Consider the following 16,933-nt stretch of genomic DNA (forward strand, 5'->3'; position numbering starts at 1 on the left):
TTGATTGATTGATTGATTGACCAAACAACATCAAACAAGAGTCAGCAGCAAAAAAAAGCCGTTTGGCATCGGCAGAGGTGATTTGTCACATTTGACAGGGGCGCACCCCACATACTCAGCTCTGCTGCTCATCCCACAAATGCTTGTTCCTCACAAATGCACAAAAAGCATTGTTACGACAAAGAAAAAACCTACCAAACACAAATGTCCTTACTTTTTGTGTTAAGTTTATAAATGATGACTAAATGTCAGCCTACTTGTAATTCAGACGCAGAGACTTTATGCAATTCTGTCCGCTACAGTATCGTCTGCTAGAGTAGAAGAACTACGTTTTTTTTAAAAAGATACTAAAAATGCTCTAAAAGCTGAATCCAGAGTTTTTTTTCTCTCTCCATTTATTTAACTGAGTTGAGAACAGCGGTTTGGAGGCAGGGCTTAGGGAAAGTTGTGTTCCATGTGTTCTGGGGAATTGATAAGTCAATGGGAAAATACTTTTTGAACCCAGTGGCATTATTACTCTGGGCTTTCTTACAACTTGCTTGCCCCCAGGCTGCACTCCTGCCGGACATGTAAGAACTTGACTTGCTTATTCCCCCTCTCTTGTTTTATCCTGCTTTCCCTTCAGGCTAAAGTCTACGACAACAACACCATTCACTCCATCAACATCACTTTGGTCAATGTGAGCAGAGACGACAACAACTTCCTGCTAACCTGCACCGCCACCAACATAGTGGGCATGACCAACGCTTCTGTCCAGCTCACTGTGCACTGTAAGTACACACACCACACACACACACACACACACACACACACACACACACACACACACACACACACACACACACACACACACACACACACACATCCACATAGTAAACATGCTTCTATTGGCTGACTGGTATATATTTCATATAATAGTCACTCTAGGACAGTACTTATTAGTGTAAACATAACACGCGTTAGAGGCTCATCCATCATCATTACAGCACATCTGACCTTCAGGGTGTGTGCGTTTGTGTGTGTTTACACCCATGTGACCTACACAAGGAGCTGTTTGCATGAATGTGTCTCATAAATTATCTTGTCACATGGCTATTAAAAAGGCCACAGCAGCATCACACCTACAGTACATCATGAGCTGGTGAACACACAGTAACGTCTCATTAGAGCAAATGATAAGCTGCTTATTCATTCAACCTTTGAATGCCTTTTTGAAACACATTCACATTATATTATATTATATGGGACTTTCTTAAATTCTTAGTCATTGTATCTCTTAATTAAAATATAATATATACATTTTATTTTTCTCAGATGGGGCAATAATGTAGCACATATTTTATCAAGCCAGATGTCACTAGGTCTTCACATGGGAGTTCTTGACTTCAACACTAATTAAAATGCATTGAATATGTATATACAAGGGCCCTATCTGCCAATTTAACATTATTGCTTTAACTTTTTATAAAGCTTATTAATTTCCTGAAACAGTCAATTATCAAACAAACAAGAGGAAATTGTGAATTTGTTTGGGGACTATTTTCAGCGGCGGAGTTATCCACATTTATTATTCTAGTGAGTATTTGTGGCAGTATATTGTGTTCTGGATGGAGTCAGTATATGTGTGTGTTCATGGTGATGGAGCTTAATGTTAGGCGTGAGGGGATCTGCTGTTCCCTCTGCAGTAATTCATTTCTTCATTGCTTTTTTAATCAACCCAGTCTCTTCAGTCTGTGTTGATCACTGATTAAGCTCAGCTGACAAAATAGCATCAGCCAAGAGCTTTCCTGGTTACCCTGGTAACAGCATTCCCATTGACGTCAGCCAGCCAGTCACGCTCTTGTAAATTATAACCGAAGAAAAAGAACAGTGTGAGCAATAATCACAAATCAATGATGAGACTCTAAACAAAAGTCTGGGAATTAAAAAGTTGAGGCTTGAATTCCCTTGTGTGTTATGTAGCTTTTTCTGCATGTAAACGGTCTGCAGAGTCACAAACCCTCAAAGTACACCCTGTAGCGAGTAAAACTCTAACACAGAAAATACCTGTCTATGCTGCCCCAGAATGCCTCGTTGGACATTTACCTTTTTCCATTTTTTTCTTCTTGGGTATAGTGACGTATTTGGGTATAGTGACGTATTTGGGTATAGTGACGTTACGTTAAGAGCTCACACACACACACACACACACTCGATCTTTTCTCAGCTGCAGCTCCGGGGATTTCTCAGCCTGAGACGGCGGGACGCGGCGAGGCTGTGAGTTTGTGTGTGAGCACACACACAAACTCACAGCCAGGCTGCGGGTGTATGCTCGGGCTGGTTTCGGGCTGAGTTTCGCTGTGTCTCGCTGTCTCACAGATGGCCACTGGGCTCACAGGGGGGGGGGGGGGGGGGCAGGAGCTCCAACAAGCCTTTAGGACAGAGAGTGAATACACATACTATACAGAGATGCTGGATGAGAAACCAATGTGAGTTTGGAGAATTGCACAATATAAATCTATTCTAGTAGACCTCAACAATGGAATTATGATCAGTAGAAATGGCCATGACATGGAACCTTTAAGTTGCTCTGCACTGGAACTTGATTTTTACAGAGAAGCAATATGAGCTGAAATTCTGGCAAAATGAAATGGCAGGACAGATGACTCAGACCGCTACATATTCATCGTGTTCCATCCATCGCTGTGCATCTGGCTACAGTTTGATTGCCTATTAATCAGGATGTGTAGAAACATGATGCTGATATCAATCTTTTCATCTACCACAATAAACTACATTTGAATAGAAATTGTTGATCTATTCCTTAAACTTAAGTTACGTGACTGAATGAAGTATTTAAAAAACAGTTGGACACTGTTTATACAGTAGGGGAATAAACTCATGCTTCAAATGCTAAAGACAGCAGTGAGTTCATAGAGGAAGAAAAGAGAGCAACTAGATATCTTAGGAATACAACACAAGACCCTACATGTATATATTATTGTTACTGCCTGCCAGATTGCTCTTGCTAAATCTACCTTAATAACTTTTCTGTTTTACTTCATGTAGCTGTGCACAATTAGAGCATTCTAGCTAAATGCACCAATGTTTGTTGTGGTGTTGCATTTTGGGTAGTTCAGGTTTTGACAAGGAAGAAGTTGCTAAATGTTTAAAGGGTTCTGTTGTCCTACTGTCCATTTTAAGTCTAACAATGATCTCACAATGTGCAATGATAAGTCAGTGAAGTGCTATTTTACATGACTAGCTAAACCTCAACTGCTCTCCTTTGGCAAGTAGTTTTGAAACCAATGAGGTCAATATTTAAATGTAAAGAAAGAAGTTAATGTCATTCCAGTAAATATTTATGAATGACTTCTGAGCTATACTATTTAAAACATCGTTTAGCTAGCTAACTAGCGTATATTTTCTCAAAATCCTAATGGTACTTTCACATTTATTTTCATAGGCATACTGTTACAGTCTCATCATACTCCTCTTTTACATTATCATCCTCACGGATAAGCAAAGCACCGAGAGACAACAAGACAATAAGCCTTCTAAGCAGCCACGCAGATCAGCAGGAAGTTCAGTTTTAATCAACAATGCTATCATTCTCTATAGGACTGAGCTAAAGGTCCCTCCAAAGACAGGACAAGTGTAGATAGTGTAATTCTTTAAAATGTACAGGTTTGGAGGTTGTAAACTGTGAAACTTAGCTTTAACTTTCTTTGTCTCTATCATAGTAAACCGAATGTCTTGGGATGAATGACTGTTGGTTGGACAGAAACAAGCTATTTTATTATGGTATATGGGATGGTAATTTTTCTGATGTTTTGTAAAGCAAACAACGAATGAATTGATTGAGTTAAATATCAGCATATTATGAATCATTTCAATGTATATCTCCTTCTGTAACCAATCCTGCTTTTAGTACAGAATAAATCATATGCGGGAGACTAGAAAGAATATCCATAGTGGGAGATATTTATGGAATTATAGCAGTAATTGTTCTTCCCTGTGAAAGTGTTTGCATGTGCCAAAAGCACAACACAATTCACAATGTAATGAATTGGCAAGTCACTTGGTTTTCTCTATATAATAACAGTGTACACATGTTTATCACATATTGTCTCCCGGTCTGCCATCTGCTAATGACTTAATTCCTGTAGTGTGCTACATCTTCCAGCTTATTGTTTATCTAAATTCATAAAGTGGGTTACATTTTTCATTCCAGCCAAAAAAGAAGGTCAGCTGTGTACTTTCACTACAGGCTATCACATACTGGATTTAGTCATCCCTCCATGTAATGTTGTTGTTTTTTGTATTGAAACTATCAATTATTGGTACGGTACGATATACTTTATTGTCCCCGTATGGACATTTGTTCTGGACTCCGTCCTGCAGTTCCGCATACATGTACATATACAAACATAAACATGGACGCTGTCTTTAGCTATGCTTCTGTGCTAGATTAAAGATTCAAAGGCTTTAATGAATGCACTTTAGCTACAGTGTAGAAATGGCAATGAAAGTCCCGAGCTGCTCCAACAATGTAACATAGTTATATAAGACATAACACAATAAAACAAAGTAACAAATCAAATACAAATCGTGCTACATCCTCACCACCACAGTGCTGTTTTCCTGACATCCAGCACACAGAAATAGCTGCTGAAGGTGAATTCATCTATTATTTATCGGGCTTGCAGCCAATGTTGTTCAGCTGATCCATTCACCAGAGAGCAGCGATCTGTTCTGTATGGGAGTCTCTTCAGCAAAGGCAGACTCTTTCCGACTAGAAATAATGGATTATAATTATAATATGCTTCCTGGAATATGTTCCAAACTAACTGTAACCAATTTCTTAAAAACTTGACCATGTCCCAACAGTTAGCTTCAAGTATTGAACTTTACCCTTACACCAAATCCAACATTGGGACATATTTTCCACATGAAATATAAAAACATTCCCCAAGCATCTTGACATTCATGTTCTACAGTTGATGCAACCTTTCCATACGTAAAACTAAACAGTCTATATTCAATTTCAAACCAACATACATTGTTGCATTCAAATGTGCTTGCACATTATACTGACTAATGCATATAAAGCCTCTGTGAAGGAATATAAACACATTTTAATAAAGACATGCAAATTGAGTGCTAATTCATAAATGCACAAAGGAGCAAATATAAATCAGTGAATATGTATTTTACATTACCAGCATATTCTTTAACATGGCCTAGTTCCATTTATTTGTTTATACAGACAACAAATATTAATCACGTTTGTGTAAAATGCAAAAGGATTAGACATTTTTTTTAAATGAATTTAAATAGAAAAAGAAAAAAGTTTACAATAAATAATACAAAAATAAATAAGGCAACATGTATAATGGCACATTGAACAGAAATATGTAAAAAAAAAAAAAGTATTATTACTTGAATTAATTAAAATGTTGTGTCTAGTCGGTCGTGCTGAGCTTGTGATCATTCTTTGTGTGTTTGTCGCTTTAGAAGACATTTTTAATATTACACTGTCTATTAGATCTTTTATCTTAAAAAATGCTTTAAGAAAATAAATATTCTTGGTTGGTTCCATGTATAACTTTAGCATTGTGGGGTTTAATGACCACTGCAGCCTCTAGATCCTATTAGCATGGACAGTTATTAATACCCAGAGCTCCCTTTACTCTGTCAGGCATACACTTCACAAACTGTGTGTCTGTGCGCATTCTTGAAAGGATACATTTCATTTGTGATGAAACGACTAATAACAGTGAGATCGTCTTTCTCTGCTGCTGGTTTGAATTTCTCAGTCGGCTGTGGAAAGACGATCACACTGTTGCAGCAAACAGCAAATTGTGTTTGCGTTTAGAAAGCGTTTTGTCAGGCAACAGAGAGAAACATGAGAACAGCCACACACACTCCACCACTCTGAATCGATTGGGACAGATTGTGATGAGACCAGCATATTAAAAGGATAATCACGGTCTCTCCTCCCATCTCTTCTTCTCTCACGTGCTGCCACAACAGATTGGTGCAGGAATGAGTCCTAAAACCTGGAAATGACATAGCATTTTACCACTTGTACTTCCCTTGCCTCAAAGTCAATGTTTTTTAACATGTTTGTGTCTGAAACAAGGTTTGTGGTTAACGCAAGCTAAATAACTTTTCACCTTTTTTAATAACATAAATACATAATTAAATACCCCCTTTGTGAATGTTTAAAGCTACATTATGTGTCATAAAAACGGTGGTTGCTACCAAGTGACTGAATAAACTCCTAAACGTCATCACACTGAACATTAGCTGCCTTTAGCTTAGCGATGGTGATGCCCACCGATGTAATGATTTGAGTTTGACTATAGCCTAATTTTTGCTTTTTACTCCTGCGATTTGCATTTATAAGTGGAGATTATCATGCTGAACAATACGCGTTAAGTGTCATAAACGTGTGTTGGCCACAGAGCTTATTTTCTGCAGTATACCAAAATCCAACTGAGAGCCCTTGTGATGCTAACTTCTGTTAGTCTTCAATAATACTTCATCAATGCACCACTCTTTACCTCCAGTGTAATGACAGACAATATACAGTAGGCTTCACTTAAGTGACGGGATGTGTGACAATGTAATACAGTACAATTATTTAAAGGTCACCTATTAATCAAAATCCACTTTTTCATGTATGTTATACATACATATGTGTCCCCTCTGTGTAAAGAGAAAAAACACCCCCTCCCTTTTTTTCCTGATCCATTTATATAAAAGCCTTGGTATTTTAGCCAAACACTTCAAAGACATGTTTTGTATATAACTGAGAACTATAATGTATTGATGAAAACAAGTATAATAGGGCCCCTTTAATATAAGTTAAAGGGGCCCTATTATGCTCATTGTCAGGTTCATACAGTAGTTGTATTTTGTGCCTCTACTGTGACATGTTCCATGCTTTTATGTTAAACTCTCATTCTGCATGTGCTGCAGCACCTTCTCTCACCCTCTGTTTGAAAAATGTTGGAGAGAAACTCGGGATGTTAGCATTTGCAGACCATTTACATGCACAAAAACCTATATAACGCACACACGCTCACACGAACACATACACACAAACACACACATATACTCACACACACACACACACACACATACTCACACACACACATACACACACACACACACACACACACACACACACACACACACACACACCAGGGTTTCCGTTAGCCGGTAATTACCGGTTTTTAGCTGGTAAAATTTATTAAAAACCGGTAAATTCAAAACCTGCCGGTCAAAATGTCTGGTAATAATTAGGGATGCTCCGATAGATCAGGAGAGCTGGATCTGATCGATATGGACATAAACGCGAGTGAAGTGTAACCGGACGTGAGAGAGAGATCAGATCAGCTGCTGAGTCAGACCGAGACACGCAGCTCTGCATAATCACCTGAAGCCCCGCCTCTGTTTAGCGTGCTGCAGGAGCTGCATGAGAAACTGACGGGCTGTCAGGAGTGAGAGGGAGGATTCGTTTAACACCTGTTATTATTCAAAGTTGATGTAAACTTTTGAATAATGTACGTTATCTACTACAAGTAGTTAGTCTGAATGTAATAATTATGTTGTTTGTGGAATAATTTATTGAAAAATGAAGCTGCATTTTTCGATCTGTTACGATTATAAACTGAAGCAATATAAAAATGAGCCCCGTGAACTGAGTTTTAAACATCAGCATATCTGCTCATAGTCCGGTAATTAACTGCTAACGGAAACTCTGCAACACAACTCTTATTATTATTATTGAAATATGACCGGTAAGTTTCAAATTTGTCCGGTAAAATAAATTCTGCCCGGACATTTGACCGGCGAGAAAAAATCCTAACGGAAACCCTGACACACACACACACACACACACACACACACACACACACACACACACACACACACACACACACACACACACACACACACACAGGAAAGGGAAAACCCCCAAAAAACATAATAAGGCCTCTTTAAATTTGAAGTGCTCATCTGCCATGTCTTCTCTCTGCTTTCTTAGATCCTCCAACCATTTTGAAGCTTTTGGAGCCAGAACGGCGCCATGACACGTGCATCGAGTTCACGGTTCGAGGCTGGCCCCACCCCACCTTACAATGGTTCTACAAAGATAAGGTGCGCCTGATCAATTTATTGTGCAAATAAGATTTTCTAAAATATTTATTAACTCATGGTTGCTTTATTTTTTGCTTACCTGTGTGGAATACAAATTGGGTGGGGGGCGGTGCAGTCTGCCAAGGACTGACAGAAGCACTGATCTGAGATTATATTTGTCTCTCAATTAATAGATACATGTCTTTGCACAAGGCTACATAACGTGATGATTATTTGCTCCCAGGAAATATCCCACACTGAGTATGTGCGTCCTGATATGGATACGTATCAAGACTACATAGAAGGCTGCCTAACCTTTAACGTGCCAACGCACCACAACAACGGCAACTACACACTGGTGGCCACCAACGAGCTGGGTGAGGCTGTCAGCACCATCTACGGGCACTTCATGGACAAGCCGATCGTTGATAGTAAGTTGGGTCTGTCTGTGTCATATCTACTATTATTAAAGTATAAACTATAGAAACACCAGAGATAATATCAACTGAATCCCTGTAATTGAAAGAATCTAAATAAAATGTTATAAGACATCTATGTTACATGTTCTAGTACTATAAAAGGTACCAACCTTCTACTTAGACTCTTTCATATTTCACTCTGTTAGAACAAGGTGCCATGAAGCATTTCCCTCATATGTCAAAATAAAATAAAAATGTGTTCCCACATCTCTACCCCACTTCGTTTTGACCCAATTTAAGGCAGCCAGCTGGTTCCACAAACACACAACTGATAGATGGAAGTCTATCTTTGTGCAGCAGAGATGTGTCATGTGATTTGGAAACAAATGTAGCCTACACATAATGTGTAGCCTTTAAGTGGCTCTCCTCCTGTTGGGGAAGCAGACCTGGAACTACTTTTGCCAGTAGGTGATACTAAATGCAAATTCCACGAAACTGCCAAGGCTTCAGCTGGTAGTACTTTCCATTGTGATTGGTCCATCAGATCTGTCAGAAGACCACAACAGACAGAGTAGCTGGCTTCTGGCAGGACTGATTACAAAACACATGTGAATAGAGCAGGGGGAAATTCAAAAATAAATAATTAATACAATTTGTGAAAGAAACACAAGGGAGAAAACACAGGGAGAAAACTAAGGTTAAATATTGTAACCCTATGTCTATACTGGACACTGGTAATACTCTTCTCAAATCACACGCACATGTTAGCCCACTGAAATAATTGACATAAGCGTGTCCGGCAAATCTGAATATGTTGGGCCACACGGTCTATACGTTACTATGTTTTATCCTACACCCTATCCAGTGAGCTGCATAGGACAGACAGGGCCCCTGGTAGAGGGCTCTGCCTGTGCTTATAGAACTAGGGTTACAATACGTAACCTTTGTTTTAGGCTATGTACGCTCTGCAAAAACATCGACCTACCATACTGATACTGACCGGTTTAAGGTTGCTTCCCATGGAGCACAAAGAAATGTAGGAGTATCATGCCCAAAAGGGGATTCCTGGTAAAACTTAACCAGTGGGAAATTGCCGATCACTGAAGAGAAAAAGGATAACAGTCAGCAACTTCGCTGTCTTATACAGTAAACCATGTGGTCAGCATGTATCTGGGTAAGCTCGTTTTGATTGGCCAGCTACGTGTATGAAATGTATTACAGTGGGCGAATATGTGTGTTTAATTGGAAAATAATATGACCTTTTAAGTCGAGTAGAGGGCGGAGCCTGTGTGAGTCAGATCATGAAGTCGAGTGACACAGTGGAAGGGTCTAAGCAAGAAGACCTACCAAAAGACCTACATAACAATCCTGGCTTGAGTTGTCGCTTTAGAAGACTGGAACATTTTCTTAGTCTTTTGACACAAAACTTGCCTTGCAAGTTGTAATGCGAAGCTCTGTAAATGGCATGGAGAGAAAACCACTCTGGTATGGCGCTGGACTAATTCCCTAAACTTTTAGAGAAAGATTATTCCATTTACAGGGCTAACATTTTTTAATGTAGTCATTGATACTGTGATTGGTCAATATGGATTTTAAAACCTAAAACCCACACTTCAGTAACGTAGTAACTTTGGCATGGAACCACTAATACTGACAGATTGTTCAAGTCTAATAACTAGAAGGACAATAAATACCATGCCAAGCAACGGTAAACATTCTAGCCCTTAAGTGTTACATTAGCTTGCATGCTACCGTTGACAGATATTAAAAATGAGAGTCAAAAGATTAACTCAAGTTTTGGCATCAGAATAGACAACACTACTCTGTTCTCATCCAGGCTCTCTGGGACCCTCTGCCACGATAACCCTCATAATAGCCGGCAGTGTTTGATGCACCATTATTTTAAAATCTTGTATGCGTATGCGTGTGATGCAACCAAATAAAAAAGTCTGTGAAGATTTCAAAACTCCTGTAGTCTGAGCCTATGTTAACTGCAGCAACACTGCATTATTTGATGAAATAAAGCTCATATTTAGTCTTAGTGAGAATGCAGAGGAGCTACATTTAGACAAGGTGATGTTCTTGTTAACAGTGTTATTTCTGGTGTTATGCTCTTTTCTCACCTGGCACCCGTGCTCTGTTTCTTATCTAACATTTCTCTTCTCTTAATCTTTCCCCTGCACCATCAAACATGTATGTTCTATGGTGTATTACAGCCTCTTATATATCTTGTTCATTTTTCTTTCTCCTCCCATAGGTTCAGAGACAGATTATATTTATGGTAAGTGCCTTTAACAAGAATCTCATTGACATAAGACTTTATGGTTAGGACCCTCTGGTTGTCAAGAGGGAGTAAGCTCTTCCTCCACATATGTAAAAGCCCTAAACGTTCACGCTGACTCTTACAGTATATGATTAGCCTGTGTGCAGATTGCTTTGAATAGCTTTACATGTAATATAAACATTATATCACAGAACATAATGACGTGATAACATCCCCACAGACTGACAGTTCTTGTCATACATTTTAACACTAGAACCGCCAACGGGTACATTTTACCCGCAGCTGTTTTTTGATTGTATGTAACTTGTTTTCAATAACATATTAAAGTCTCCCAGTCCGTGACTTTTCCTGAAAGTGTGTTATGTATCACCCTCTGTTGTTAACAATTGTCAATATGAAGTCAGATTGAAAAAATCGCCCAAAAAATTGCCATTTATACCTATATCCGCCAGCGGGTAATATTTACCTCATAGAAAATGCAGCATAAACATGACGTGTTGCTATAGCAACGCCTTTTGTCTACTGCGGTTCCTTATAGATAGATAGATAGATATATTGATAGATGGAGAGAGAGATAGACAGATAGATAGTTATAGATAGTGTAACATCTTGGAGAATACAAGATCTTGGATGACTGAGCTCACGTTGAGGACGTAATGCATGTGTGCAGGTTACGTGACTTGAATAAAGATGGACACTCGGAATGAGAGAAGTAGTCCGCGTCATCTGTTTATGTAGACAATTAGTCCATAGAACAGAACATTACAGATATATTGATAGATAGTTATAGATAGAGAGATTTGTACCTAAACAAAAGACAAGTTTAACACCAAGCGTTTAAATCAGCACTCTTAGCGATATTTTATACTTCATGCTATCTGCACAAACTATATCATATGAAAAGCTGAGAGTCCACAGATTCTATTGGTATAGGTTTCATCCCTGTGCGATCAAAACTCACTGTTCTGTATGATAAATAAAAGAACATTGTACCTTGAAAATCAATAGCGGGTACATTTTACCCGTTGGCGGTTTTAGGTATACAGCGACCTCTGGCGGTTCTAGTGTTAAAGTGGGCTATGTTTCTCTATACCAATGAACTGGCGACTGTGTAATGATATACTATGTGAATAGATCAGAGCAAACAGGAGAGTGACAGAAACACGTTCATCAACAAATCAAACTGTGCTAAGGGGTTTCAGGCTTCAGCAATATGCAGTGTATGTGGTGAAGACAATCTTGGAAATATAAAGATTTGTTGAGTGTGTTTCAGAGAGATGCTTAGTTCTCATTTCAGAACGCCCACTTAAGTGTTGTTGAATATGACTGGATTTTCACAAGCAAGGACCGCGCCACAACAATACTGTATGTTAGTCAAAGATTTAAAGAGATATTGAATGTAAGGGGAAGGGATGAAGAAGGATGAGGGATGCTGTCTGTCAGGCTGGTCTGGAGGACAGACTGAAGTCCAACAGAGAGAGACTCAGGGTGGGGGTTCAGTCTCAGGCGTGTTTCTGCCAGATCTGAATACCAGACCCCAGACAGTAACTAGAATGGGACAAAAAGTATGCACCAGATGAAAGAAGAATAGATTAGGGGAGACAGGAAGAGAGGATGAAGGAATGTAGGGAAGGGGTTATGTGGTGACATAGGGTTCAAGGGATGTATGGGCGGAGGGTTGAAAGGTGGAAGGGATGTAGTGATGGGAATGAGGGTCGAAGGGATATAACTATGGAGGCACAAAGGAATGTAAGGATGAATGGACACAAGGTGTAGGGAGGAAGGGATGACAGGTAGGGATGGGAAGATGAAGGGATTAAGGGATGTTGTTGAGGAAGACATAGGAAGGTAAATGATAAGGAGAGATGTGCCTCGCGGGGACGTAGGGAGGAAGAGATGAGCATTAAAGGGATGTATTTATGAATGGCCGTGGTGAAATTGGAGAAAAACAAGGCCAGATTTGGTGGTTGGGGCGTGTGGTTGGGCGTGTGGTTTGGCGTGTGGTTGGGCGTGTGGTTTGGCGTGTGGTTGGGCGTGTGGTTGGGCGTGTGGTTGGGCGTGTGGTTTGGCGTGTGGTTGGGCGTGTGGTTTGGGCGTGTGGTTGGGCGTGTGGTTGGGCGTGTGGTTTGGCGTGTGGTTTGGCGTGTGGTTGGGCGTGTGGTTTGGCGTGTGGTTGGGGCGTGTGGTTGGGCGTTTGGTTGGGCGTGTGGTTTGGGCGTGTGGTTGGGCGTGTGGTTTGGCGTGTGGTTTGGCGTGTGGTTGGGTGTGTGGTTTGGCGTGTGGTTTGGCATGTGGTTTGGCGTGTCCCTGCTCCTGAAAGTCAGATGTACTTCATATGTTGTAGGATGCAAATAATGTTAGGTCTCCACAGCCTCTGCATGCATATGAGGATACAACATACATAACCCTAACCCGTAGAACTTTTTTAGATGAACATATTTTAAGTACTTTACTGTGCAGCATTGTACTGTTAAAAGTACTTGTGCAAAACTTGAGTATTTGCTTTTTTTAATCTTTTTTTTATTGAGTCAGGCACAATGAGTTTACATTTATACAGTCAATATTTTTCTTTATTTTTCCCCTTTACCCCCCTCCCGGTCCTAGCTAGTAAATTAAATAACTAACTAAATACAATAGATACATGTATAGGTAAAAGTAAAGTAATGTAGAAGATAATATTAAAAGAAAATGTATAGATAAGGGAATAAAGAATAGTAACAGTAATACTTGTACCCATATACTCACATATGTATACCCACATATACACATACACATACGTGTGTGTACATACCCACACACATGTACACATGCACATACATACACGTACCTACATACATACATGTATACAAAGAGAGAACAGATAAATAAATACAAATTAATATAACAAAAACAAACAGATAAAAAGAGACACAAGGAAGAAAAAAAAGAAAGAAAAAAAAAAGTAGAGTATTTGCTTTTTTAATGCTACACTATACTTACGTTACATTTTGTTCTTGATAACCCACAGTTAACTGGCAGCTGTGGTTGCTTTGCAGATTCGCATTTCACATTCATGCATGGTTAATCATTATAGACCAGGGGTACTCAAATACAAATCTTAAAGGTCCAAAATAAATGTTTCAATAAGACAAAGGTCCGTTTATTACGGTCATTCAAACTTTTAAACAATTGCAACAAGATTCTTAACACGAGGTTGCAAAAACAAAAATAATCTGTATGCAGCAGTTTTCATTCAGCATTCCCATTATTGCTTTATAAATGTCTTGCCCCCTTGTGTGTCCACTGAGGTTCGTCAGGCCCAACACATCTTCAACAAACTCCCCCTTTGCCTCATCATAAAAACTCACAAACACCAGCAACTGAGCATTGTCAGTGGTGTCAGTGGACTCACCCACAGCTAAGGAAATGCACTGTGCATTTTCTATTCCATCACAAAGCTGATGAATCAAATCACCAGCCTGTATTTATGTTCTTCTGGTTGCTGTGGAATCTGAGAGGGGGATTTGCTTGATTTGACCTGTTATTTCCTCTTTTTGTTTGCCTTCAACATGGTCTCCATCACTTCAGTCATGCATTCTTTTATACTGCAGTTATTATCCAGTGGAAAGTCCTTACCTACTGGCCTAGTTCAATCAAAGTGGTTACTTTTGTTTGGCTGGGCAGTGTAGTTTTACACACCGTCTTATTTGACTTTCTCAGGACTTAAAACTGTTTTTTGGGGGCAGACCCCCTCAAAGAAAAAAATATATTTACACACGTAAGGTCATCATCTTAATAGTTGTGTATGCTCATCCGTGAGCAGAGCATCAAGTTGACATGTCTATTACAGCTGAATGCGGCGATTACCATTTTATTCAGCAAAACGCCTCACAAACGTATTAAGATCAACAGCTTTAGTGTGTTTTGATTCAATGCTGAGTACAGCCAAACTGACAGTCTCTTCTCTGTCATTGTAGACCGCAAATACCTCATTCCTTCAGTGCTTGGGTCCGAATGCTTCTCGTTTTGCGCCGTCCCGTTCAAATTAAATCGCCGCCAATCATATGTCCACGCTCGCACCAGGACCGGGGGAGGGGTTACATGACGTGCATCTTGTGCTGCATTCACTTGCACTCGGACATTAGAGACTTTCTCTCATAAATGTCCGATGAGCCACAACTTTTCTTTCAAAACAAAGCTGCCAACTGGGGTGGCAGCTGGGGTGGTAAGGCCTATTTTTAGGGTGTCAGTTGCCACCCCGGTAAGTGAAACTAGGCTACTAGCTACAGTACAGATGGAACTAGATGAGCTGTTAACTCTCGCTCTGAATTTTTTTTTTTAAACTCTCGCTCTGACTTAGACAGGTTGAAAGAGACACACACATTTTTCCCACCCGCATTCCGCGAAGACCCGCCCTACTGTGCCTCTATTTCGCAGATTGTTTGGGGAGAAAAAACGCTGACGGGATGCTGAATGTGATTGGACCAATGCGTTGACAGACACACACAGACAGTGGAACAGGACATGCAGAGCGCTGTTTGCAGTCTATGGACATAGCGGATCATTTTGACTCGTTGCGTTGTGGCGATGTCTCGCAGATAACACAGATAATACATATGAAAAGTATAATTTGCTCAGAGTCCAGAGACAGTTGTGGTTCGGTCCGGATCCGGACCGGAGTCCGGACTTTGAGGATGCCTGTTATAGACTACCCAACTATAGGTCAAATTATAACACTAATTCATACTTCTTAAAAAATAATGTGTAATCACAACAATACAACAATGTCCTACATGTATTCATTAGCCACTTTCAGTAGCCACTTTCTTACAAAGATCAGATTTATTGCAGGACTTCTGACCTAGACTGGGGTTATAGACAATATTGTCTCTGTCCTCTGTCCAATAACTGGCCTATAAAAACATCATGGCACGGCCTCTTTGTCTGCAGCTTTTTGTTCGCTGTTGGTTTGTGTAGCTCATTATTTTATTGTTGTATGTGTGATGACTTCATGCCGTTTCCCTGCACAAGCAGCAGGACAGTAAAGTCTGTGTGTTCTTGTGTTTTTTCCCGCTAGTTACCCCGACTAATGAAACTCACAAACCTGACGAAGATACTTTCAGGGTAAGTGTGATATTCAACATGTTTGGCTGAGGCTTCATCGACTGGCTTGCAGGTAGTGAAACAAAGCCCATATTGAACTGAATGTAATTTTTCTGACCAATAGTGTCATTTTAATTGCTAATGTTTCATGTAAATGACCTTCATGCTATTTAGCCAACATCAAAGATTGTTCTTTTCTTCTTGGAAAATACTTGGTTATAATAATGCAGCTGGTGTTGTTGATATCCTGTCAGTGTTGTCTTTAATCAGTCAAAGCAAAGTCACATTGCAGTCCGTTTTAATATTATAGGGTCACAGTCACTGCTTGAAAAAAAAGCTTTTATTGTGTATCCTCTACGGCGCATCATTTAATTAATACCGAGTGCAGACGTTTCTTCCATAGTATGTCAATCCTTGTTAAGCTATAAATTGTTCTCAATTCAATCAAAATCAATAAGTAGCAGTTGTCATTTTGGCCAGCAAAATTAAAGGTTACAAACAAAACCTCCTTAAAGCATTTGAAAATTAAACTCATATTTAAAAGAAATACATATAAAATGTAAACAGTAGATACATTATGATACATTTTCAAAAGCAGCAACCGTCTGTCTGTGTCTTACCTCACAATGACCATTATATCAAACTACCAGTGTGCAAAGAAAGAGAAAAATAGATTTAAGAAGTTACAGTGTAAAGAGCCGACTGTGCTTTTTAATCCTTCCCCTCATTCACGTGGCCATTAGTTCTATCTGCTGAAAGCCTCTGGTGGCTGGTAATCCTGAGAGTTGGTTAGAAATGTAATTGAGTTAATCTTTTTCCTGTAATTGACTGTAAAAAGACAACTGTTGAGACTGTGGCTTTGAGGGAACGTAGTGAGAAAGTCTAGGTGCATCTTTTCTCTACATATTTTAGTGTTTGAATCTGGGTTGAAAAATGGAATATATGTATGGGAGCGTCCTTCTCAGCCTTGTCTCACATACTCAAATGTACCACAGTCTTTTAACCACATGAAATGGTGGTG

General features: G+C 39.6%; 1 protein-coding gene across 4 annotated transcripts in view; it reads left to right on the forward strand.

Moving 5' to 3' along the window:
• Window positions 1-16,933, forward strand: part of ntrk3a (neurotrophic tyrosine kinase, receptor, type 3a) — a 232,987-nt gene that overhangs the window by 111,691 nt on the left and 104,363 nt on the right. For all 4 annotated transcript variants that reach the window (XM_034196308.1, XM_034196317.1, XM_034196326.1 and 1 more), the window contains exons 7-11: window positions 626-770; window positions 8,036-8,148; window positions 8,372-8,558; window positions 10,804-10,827; window positions 15,887-15,933. In XM_034196308.1, the coding sequence (XP_034052199.1) occupies window positions 626-770; window positions 8,036-8,148; window positions 8,372-8,558; window positions 10,804-10,827; window positions 15,887-15,933 (516 nt within the window). The remainder of the gene's footprint in view (window positions 1-625; window positions 771-8,035; window positions 8,149-8,371; window positions 8,559-10,803; window positions 10,828-15,886; window positions 15,934-16,933) is intronic.

The sequence above is a fragment of the Gymnodraco acuticeps genome, unplaced genomic scaffold (genome assembly GCF_902827175.1).
Source record: "Gymnodraco acuticeps unplaced genomic scaffold, fGymAcu1.1, whole genome shotgun sequence".
Lineage (NCBI taxonomy): Eukaryota > Metazoa > Chordata > Actinopteri > Perciformes > Bathydraconidae > Gymnodraco > Gymnodraco acuticeps.